Genomic DNA, 10036 nt, shown 5'->3' with positions numbered 1-10036 from the left:
TAAAACCATGCACACACACAGAGTGATAATAAAACCATGCACACACAGAGTGATAGTAAAACCATGCACACACACAGAGTGATAATAAAACAGAAAAAACAAGACTATCATTTATAAAAGCATACTGAAAAACTTCACTTATAATTAAAATAAAAGCAGTACTACATTTTTATAACCCTAGTACTCAAGAGGCGGAGGCAGGAGAATTATGAGTTTGAGGGCAGTCATGCAGATATCTTTTCTATCCAGTGATAGAAATGACGCTGTCTGTGAAGAACTGAGTCCTGTTGCATTCTTTCATCACAAGTAGAAAATCTTACAGAATAGCTGAGGTTTTCTGGCCCCAGACAACATAGCTCCAGGGTCCCTGAGAGAAGAGAACCATATTGTCATGGTTCCTGGGAGCCGAGAACCTCATTCCTGCTGCTGAGGCACAGGAAGGAGAGGAAACCGTGAACAGAGCAGTGACCTCTCTGAGTTAAGGAGAGAAGGCTCGCAATGTGAGGGGCAGACCCGAGGAGTTTGTAGGCTGCGGCACTGGAGAGGAGTCAAGATTATCCCCAAAGACACTCAAGGCAAGCCTTGGAAGGGGTAAGTGATCTGTGACTTATAAGCTTGCCAGAACAAGGTCCAACACTTGACGGGAAATACAAAATCAACGGCATCTGATAGTGAAAATCTGACTGTTTTTAGCATTCATTTAAAAGTGGTTAGACGTTCAAAGAAACAAGAAAAAGATCTATGGACAGAAGAGAAGTTAGTGACTAGAAGACAAGAACTGACTGAGGTAACAAAATTAGCAAGCAAAGTCTTTAAAGTTCCTTTACAGCATGCTTAGCACAGCCAAAGACTGAAAGCAAAATCTGAACACAGCTAGAAGAGAATCTGGGAGTCTAAAAATAAATACACGTTTGAAGCAAACACGAAATGGAAAGGATTAGAAGTACATCCGACTTTGCATGATAAAAGTTGGGAAACTTAAGCCGGGGCAGTAGTGGTGTCCCAGGCCTTTAATCCCAGCACTTGGGAGGCAGAGGCAGGCGGATTCGCGATCTGAGTTTGAGACCTGCCTGGTCTACAGAGCGAGTTCCAGGACAGCCAGGGCTACACAGAGAAACCCTGTCTCAAAACAACAACAACAACAACAACAAAAGCAGGTAACCTTGAAGAGCAATAGAAGCTTCACAAGATGAAGCATCAACCACAAACAAGGGTAAAGCCAAAGGGAACAGGCCTCGGTCTTTATGAGGTGACATGAAACACTGTAATGGGTGTGGAAGTTAAGCAGTGTACAGAGGACGCAGGTAAAGCAGAAGGTTTCGGAGCTGGGGGTTGAACTCAGGGACGTACAAGCTAAGCATGAGGTCTTTCACTGAGCTGCACTGCCAGAACCCAGAAAACTCTATTTAAAGAAACCCTGCTTGAAAGTTTTCAAAAATTAAGAGACACTCTCGTGCTGGTTGTCCGGGGTCATGGACCATACACAAGGTCAGGGCAGCAAGAGGGAAGAAAAAGAATTTTTACTAAACAAAAAGGGGAAAAGCAAACAGCAAAAGGCAGATACTAAGAAGCAAAGGGAACCAAAGATACTGGTATGCTTACTGCCAGGAAGAGCTAGAAAAAATAAAAGAAAAAGAAGTACATAGGAATTTTTTAAAAAATGAGAAAAGAAGAGATGGAGGAAGAGGAGACATGAAGAAGAAGAGAAGGAGAAAAGCCGGGAGAACAGATAAAATATGACCCTAGACTCGCTTGGCTGAACCTTCCCGCTCCCTAGAAGTCTGGCAACCAACGCATAGATCCAGAAAGGCACTTCATAGTGAAAATTCAACTTCAGACCACCCACCAAGGGAAACGTTCTTTAGAGGCCTAGAGTCAAGATCCAAGAAAAGCAGTGTTTTTATTGAGAAACTGAAAACTGTCCAAAACAGAAGAAAGAGATACTGGCAGCCCAGGTGCTGCCGTCCTGAATAGGAGTAGAAATACGGCGTCCACCGCAGGATCCAAACTGAAGATCTCTCTCTGCTAGCAAGTGGGGTGTCTGTGTGCTCTCTCACCTTAGCTTGGCTGACTCCGCCCTCACTTTCACAGGTTTGGAAAGATATTTTGGAGCAAAGGAAGAGAAAGACACTCTCCACCTCCCAGTCTAAGAAGTTACTTAGTTTCCTCTTAGGGTTGACAGGAGCTGGGGGTTCACTAAGAAAGAAGGTCTTTCATTGCTCAATGAACAGTTAAAATAGTACTCAGGCCGGAGAGATGCTCAGCCGGCAAAGATGTGTGCCACCAAGCCGGAAGACCAGGGTTTGGTCCACAGGACTGGTTTCTGTTGAGGCTGTGGAAATGAGAAATCTGGACCTGGTACCAAGGTGACTAAGGCGAACTGGGAGAATCAGAGGTTTCTTTCTCGTGAGATAATTAGTTTTGCCAAACAACCACCTTTCCAGAATCTTCTATAACCCCTGAAAAGAGACTGAGAGAATGCCAGAGTACTGAAAGAAGCAGATGTTTTCAGAACTGACTGCTCACTTGAGGGTCATACTTTAAAATCTTTGATGCCTTTTTCAATGTTTGGATTTTAAGCCTTAGCCTTTAACAGTTGAGTTATCCTTCTGGCCCCCTAAAATGTTTAGTCTTTTAAACAGTTTTTTGTTTTAAAATTCTAGGTACACGAGTGCTAAGCCTGAACATATGTCTTTGCACCGTGGGCATGCAAGACCAGAAGAGGGCAGCAGATCCCTGGGAACTGGAGTTACAAACAGTTGTGAGCTGCCCTGTGGGTGCTGGGAATTGAACCCAGGTCCTCTGTAAAAGCAGTAAAGTGTTCTTAACCCCTGAGCCCCCACCCCCTAAAACGTTTAAAGTCTTCGAGATAGTCAAAGACTTTACGGAAAAGGCCTTCTTTACAAGTCAGAAATCAAACCATAGAAGTACTAACTGAGTCATGTGGATGGACCTTCAGGGACCATAAACTGCCCAGTTCTGAGCATATGACTTGGACAACTTAGAATCATGTGAAAAGACGATTCATGAGCTATAGGTTCAGGCCGGTGACAGCCACACCATCTCCTGGAGTTGCTCTCTGTGCTGAACAAACACAAGCAATAGTGAGAAACACTGGCGTCCATGTTTGAAGGTCTGGACCCTAATCCAGCATCATATTTTTTAGCGTCATGACTGCTATGATTTGAACCTTAAGGGTTTCCCACAAATACTGTGTTTTGAAAGCTCAAACCCCAGAACAGCAATATTCAGAGGTGGGCCTTTGGCAAGAGAATGGATCAATGGAGCTCTGACCTCATCAATAATCCATTTATAGGTTCACAAATTAGCAGCTTGGCAGGGAGGACCATTGTTCTAAAAATGAGTGCTCTGCTTCCTGGCAACCGGGAGGTGCACAGCTTTCTTCTGCCCCATCTTCCAGCTGTGGTATTCCCCCTCACCACGGGCTCAGAAACAATGTAGCCAGCTGTGAACAAAAGCTGCTTGAAAAAAAAAAGAAAATTGTACCTTACACTGAATCTTGGTGGCTGTCTAACTGACTAGACCTTCAATGGCTGTGGAGAATTGGAATGTTGCAAAACCTAGTTACAATTTGTCTTGGACTATCTTTAGCTTCTACAATAGCCATTCTGTGCTCACCTCTGCATCTGACCTAACATCTTTGTGACTGTTGGGTAAATCCTTAGGAATGTGCAAATGGATAACTAGCTTCCACCAACCAAAAGGCTAAGAACACCATCAGATAGCTGCTGAGATCCTCCATGCTGTAACCTGCCTACCTGAGACTTCCACCCATGTGTTTGAAAGTGTCTTGATTTGTGACTTGTCTTGGTTGTGTTCCTATGAGAGCTCTGTGATGTCCTTACCATGTTGGAACATGGAATTTGAGATATCTGAATTTGTGCTCCTGGGCCGTGGTCACATACATCTGGCTCCATAATACACCACACCTTATTCCCTTTGAGGTGAATAGTGTGAGTTTTGCACAAGTGACCCTGGAATGAAGCCTCTGATAGCAAGCCAAGAGACAGCTTTCCTCATTTGAAAATAAATAATAATAAAGAAATAAATTCACAATCCAGAAAGTTAAGTCTAATTCCAAGCAAGGGAAAGGCAAATAAAATCTCACTATATATCATGATAAAACACCTAAAAATTATTAAAAGTTTAAAACAGCCAGAGAACAAGAAATACATTGTGTTCAGAGATAGAATCCATTCAAGTCACAAGACAATAGGACAGCATCTTTAAAATGATGAATGATAAAAGTTGTCAGTCCAGAATTCTATAACCAAGCAAAAATAGCTTTATAAAATGAAAGAAAAAATAATTTTTATAAAATAGCAAACACCATGAGAATGTGTTCCTGGCCGCCATGAACTACACGTGACATTAAAGAAAGCTCTTCAGATGAGACAGCAATGAATATATCACAGACATCCAGATGGTTCTAGAACTTTTCCAACCTTATTATTGTTGACAGCTGAGACACCATAATTCTCAGCTGCAGAATGTTCTGTGTTCAACATCATCCTTAGCCTCTGGCCACTAAACATGAGATGCTGCCAGCTGTATATGGCCACTGCCCCACAAATTTTGAAAACCAAGAACATCTCCAGACACTGCCATTAGACAGGCAGGGAAGAAAAGAAGGAAGAGAGAAAGACAATTATAGGGAGAGAAAATTCTGAATGAACACATTTTAACTTGCAAATAGAACCTCATTATCTTTTGTGATTAACGCTAACTACTTACTGAAGAGCTAATTTTTATGCACAAAGAGAAACAACTCATAGCATGGAGTACCTTAAATGATTTCATAGAAGTGAAGAATAAATCGTTTAAAAAAATTTAAATAGTACATGAGTGTGCAAAGTTGAGAAGCTGTATAAAAGTTCGGGTGTTTCATTGTCCTGCCACCTAAACTTAGGGATTCTTCTGTCTTTCACTCAATCGCTATCATCAAGTGTGCATACATAGTTTTGATTAATATTACAAGATGGAGTAATTCGTTTGCAAAAAAATAAACATTTAATGGCAGGACAATAGTGTATTAAATAGCAGTCTACATTGGTTTGCTTTTCTTTTGTTGGTAGTAAGGCTGGCTGGCCTCTCTCTCTCTCTCTCTCTCTCTCTCTCTCTCTCTCTCTCTCTCCCTCCCTCCCTCCCTCCCTCCCTCCCTCCCTCCCTTTTTTCTACCCTCTTGTCTTCCTTCCTCACTCTTATTACAGTGTTGCAGCAATGTTGATGCAAAACTATTTTCCGACTTTGAATTATTTTCCTAAGAGGGGTTTTCAGAAATAGATGTCTTTCCGGCGTTTGGAAGCTGGAGGTTGTCTTTCACATGGTATTACACCCGCACAGGCAGTATTTAGGCTGACTCCTGTCAACCTCTCAGCCCAGCAAGTTTAAGCTGAATTTAGCTGTGAGAACGAAATTCTTTCTGATGAAGAAAGAATTTACACTAAGTCTGTAAATTACCCATCTCCAGAACACCTGCCCACAGGATCTACCGAACACCAGCTTGCTGATACATTTCCATAGATGTTTTCAGATTGCGAGATGACCCTACCTGCAACAGAAGCAGAGGAAGGTTTTCCGGCGTGTACTCTCGCCTCAGGCAGCTCTCTAGCTCCCTCTTCAGGACATCTGCCTGAATAACAAGGGGCTTGGACTCCGCCACCTAAACCCAAACAATGAATGCATTTCAAACATCTACCAAATTTCAAATGTCAAAAAATTCAATCTATCTAAGGACACAATGATCTACACTTGCTTAGCTTAGCAGTAAGCAGGATGTGGGGCTGTTTTGTTCAAAAGCATCAGCTGTTTGGAGGGGGGAGCTTTTCTTATGAACTTCTCCCTAGTTAGCGAAATCCAGTGTTTTCCTGAAACCACCCACGCTCCTACTCACCTGGAGGGTTCTCTTCAGAGCCGCTTCCCGTTCGCGTCTAAAGTGAGCCACATCCTTTGGTATCCGAATGGAGCTGCAGGAAGGTTTGTGCAACAGAAGCTGTGTTACGGGGTGCTGTGATAGAGAAGATAGCCGGCGGCCAGCCTGATCGCTGTGACTGTTCCCAACCTTTCCAGAATGAGTGTGTCACTCTGGCCCATTGGAGTGTGTAAAGGTCACACTCTTCTACCTTGGTCAGAACCTTCTGTGTTATACCTGATCTCTGCTAACCCTTCACTGGCCAGTTTCTTTCTCCTCTCAGAGTCTTTCCTCTGGTTTACTCCAGTCCCTTACTCCAGAGTGCAGGGAGGGATGCTGGCTGAGTTAGTCCCTCCACTCCACACACCCCCATCCCTCGCCCCTCTCCCCTAACCACACGCTGCACACTTGTATTCCTTTCAGAGGGGGAATCTCGTGTCTGACAGTGTGCTTATCAAACCTTGTTGCATCTTTTTGGTTGACACAGAAAACTGGCACTTTATCACTGAAACAAAATGTTTATATTTTTATGTTCGTGGTGGGTTGTTGGAGGGTGGAAATGACATACAAATACCAAATGGAAATACTTTAGAAGAATTGTAACCACGCTTGCTGCCTCAGGAACACGACTGGACCCTAGGAATCAGGTACCAGCCATGGAGGATGAGCTGCTCAAGTCCAGAGAAGGGAGGAGTCCTTTCCTTAGCTTGGCAACAAGCTGAAAGGACCCCAGTAAGGCTGGAACTCGGGGACAGAAGGTCATCACTCTCTCCACGGAGCTCAATAGGCAGTGTGAGGCTTGGCAGCACTAGGGGCGCCAGAGGACAGCAGCCCAGGGCAGATCCCACAGTTGTAAGATGGGAGTTTGCAGCCACTGGCAAAGGAGCCGCAGTGATATTTCTAAGATACATTTGAGGGGGCGGGAGGGACATAGCTGTAAGCTTAGTTTGATATTGTTCACTTGGCCACAAGAGTCCTCAGATGATGTTGGAAGATGCACTGTTAATGTGCTTCCTTACTGGAGAGTGGTCCTGTTAAATGCTAGGAGACTGGGGGTGTAGCTCAGTGGCTAGAGCACTTGTCTTGCATGGGCAAGGCCCTGGGTTCAGTCTCCAGTACTAAGGGAAGGGAACAGGAGGAAGAAAAGGAAATACATGGTCTCACTTTGACAGCACAAATAATAGAACTGGAGTGACATAGAAAAGGTCAGCGGGGGTCACCGGACAAGGGTGGCCATGGCCGGCAAGTCCCTAGGGCCACAGAAGCCTAACGCCCACTTGGACACTTGGCATCAGGGTTTTGAAGCTGGAGATACTCCATTTCTTACCTCTTTTCCTAGTCCTTGATGAAGAGAGAGGGAAGAGGGAGGGATGGGGGAAGGGATGGAGGGAAGGAAGAAGAGAAAGAAGAGGAGGAGGGGCCGGCTTTAACCCCAGCACTTGGGAGGCAGAGGCAGGTGGATTTCTGAGTTCGAGGCCAGCCTAGTCTACAGAGTGAGTTCCAGGACAGCCAGGGCTACACAGAGAAACCCTGTCTCCAAAAACAAACAAACAAACAAAAACAAAAAAAAAAAGAGGAGGAGGAAGAGGAGGAAGAGGAAGAAGAGGAAGAAGATAGTGAGAGTAAAATCAGCCATCAATCACAGGTACATTGTCTGTTTTCGGAATCTTCATGGAGCAGAGAAGCAATGACCCACAGGAAAGGGGCTCAGCTATAGACAGGAAGTCACAGAGGAAGGTTCCCCTTGCATTCTTGTCTCTTATCCTTGACATGCTGAGGGCCTGAGCAGTCACAGGCTTGGCTGCCCAACTGTGTCTCAAGCGATGTCCTTCCTCTCAGTTAACCTCAGAGTGTCTGTGAGTGACCTAAAGGGGGCCACAGAGTGGAAGCAGCCAGTCCACGGGAGATGCTTTTAGTTCAACAACTGCCACTTACTTATTCAGCTGGCGTCATGAACACATAACTATCACAAGGTCCAGGGCTTGGGTATTCAATAAGAAAAGAATGTAAAATTTATAAGAAAGTTAAAGAAAATAATTGAAAAAAAGAAAGGAAAGATGGCCGAAGTGGACAAGGCACCTGCCGTGTAAGTGTGAAGGTCTAAACTGGTCCCTGGACAGACTGTGTGCATGTCTGCATCCCGGTGCTCCTTACGGGATGATGGAGGTGGGAGGCTTGGGGGGACAGCTAGCTGAGCATACACAGTAGCGGCTGAAAGACCTGTCTCAAAGGGCAGAAGGTGAGGGCTGACACTCTAGGCTGTCCTCTGACCTCCAGCCTGAACCTACACATGCTCACACACAGCACATGGGGATTACACAGGAAGAACAAGGAAAGGAAGGATAGTTTTCAGCTAGCTGATATAAGCGATTTCTAACTCAGTCCTTGAAGAGAGGGCATTTAGGTCCATTTTCCTTGAAACTAGTACCACACCTAGAACACAGGGCCATTTAGATTCTTCCAGATGGCTATAGTGGCTTGGGGTCACAGAGACATATAGATGTCCAGGATCTTCCATCATCATTCTTTCAAAGTCCCTTTAGAAACTTTCCTGTCACATGCCGTAGCTCAGAGTCCTTGTCTGGTGTAAAAGTTGTAATATCAACACTCTCTCTGGAATGTCATAGTTTTCAAAATAGCGTGCATTGTTGAGTGATCTTATTTGGTAGGACAGCTGTTTTGGCCTCATTTGCATATAAAGGACCAAAAGCATTGATGGCCTGCCTGGTCCCAAGGTCCCTCCGCCTCAGTCTTCATCCTTGATCTACCTCGGACACCAAGGAAAACTTATGGACTGCCTGTTCTTAAGAACCAGCTTTGGAATGAAGTCAAAATGTGTAAACTTGTGGTCTCTTTCCCTGATCTCCACCTGACGCCCCTGGCCATCCACACCATGTTTCCTCAAACCAGCAGGCTGCTCATGTTGACAGACATGGTTGTGAAGGCCTCCAGTTCCGCTGCTCCTCTGAAGCAGCTTGGCGGCTATCAGCAGCACGAATGATGTCCAGAAGGGCTCCTAACAGAACAGCATTTCGCAGAACCCACCACCAAATATCTAGCATTATGTCAGATTTTAAGTGTCTTACCAAGTGTCATTAGGTAAAATGAAACTTTTCATTATATAGTAGCTTCCACTCTGTTTTTTTTTTTGTTTTTGTTTTTTTTTTTTTTTTGGGGTTTTCAAGACAGGGTTTTTCTCTGTGTAGCCTCGGCTGTCCTGGAACTCACTCTGTAGACGAGGCTAGCTCGAACTCTCGAACTCAGAAATCCGCCTACCTCTGCCTCCCAAGTGCTGGGATTAAAGGCGTGTGCCACCACTGCCCGGCCTATATAGTAGCTTCCAAAACTTAGGAAAATAGCGTAATATTTTCCCACTTAGATAAGATATATTGCTTCTATCATGACTGTTCTAGACATGAAAAGCATGACGGGAAAGGGCACGTGCCCTGTGGTACACTTCCTTAGCACCCAGATCTCATTGATCTCGGCAGCTAAGTAAGGCTGGGCCCTGTTAGTACGTGCAAGGGGAAAAGACGTTGGAAACTGTTGTGTGCCATTTATCTGAGCTGGACATGACATCAACTGTTCTTGAAGCAAAAGCTCAGGGCAGAATGACCACAGGATGGGAACGGGAAGAAATGTCTCAGCAACCCCACCTTGACACTGAATTTACCTGAAGACCCGGTTGGCTGTCCCCGGAGGGAGCCCCTGTTCTTCCAACTCAGTCTTCAGTTCACTCAGCTTCACCGCCAGCTCCTTCTCCAACAGCTGTACCCTTTCTGTGGGGGAGAGCTTATACACGCCATCCATGGTTTCTGTGTGCTGTCTTTCTGAATCCCTGGACAAGAAGAGCACGGAGCTCTTGTAGTATTTTTGTGGGGGTCAGGTGGGGTTCTGCCCCACTATTTCCCTTCTAGCTTTTGATTAAACAACACAGAGACATCAGAATATATTAATAAGCTGTTAATCTAAACTGGGTACGTTCTGAGACTATTATAACCCAGCTAGGCTATTAATAACCACACATATGCCCCGTTACTTGCCAACTGCGTCTTATTTCGTGTGTGTCCTCAATGAGAGCTCCTATCATTGGCCATGTGATCA

General features: G+C 44.8%; 1 protein-coding gene across 1 annotated transcript in view; it reads right to left on the bottom strand.

Moving 5' to 3' along the window:
• The window catches only part of LOC114622640, a 150300-nt gene extending 140558 nt beyond the window's left edge, over positions 1-9742 (bottom strand). The window contains exons 1-3 of the mRNA XM_028769051.1: positions 9606-9742; positions 5915-5987; positions 5573-5683 (exon numbers count right to left, since the gene is read on the bottom strand). Coding sequence (XP_028624884.1) covers positions 5573-5683; positions 5915-5987; positions 9606-9742 — 321 coding nt within the window. The remainder of the gene's footprint in view (positions 1-5572; positions 5684-5914; positions 5988-9605) is intronic.
• Positions 9743-10036: the final 294 nt, after the last annotated feature.

Source organism: Grammomys surdaster, unplaced genomic scaffold (genome assembly GCF_004785775.1).
Source record: "Grammomys surdaster isolate TR1022 unplaced genomic scaffold, NIH_TR_1.0 190, whole genome shotgun sequence".
Lineage (NCBI taxonomy): Eukaryota > Metazoa > Chordata > Mammalia > Rodentia > Muridae > Grammomys > Grammomys surdaster.
This window is presented reverse-complemented; position numbering and strand designations above follow the sequence as displayed.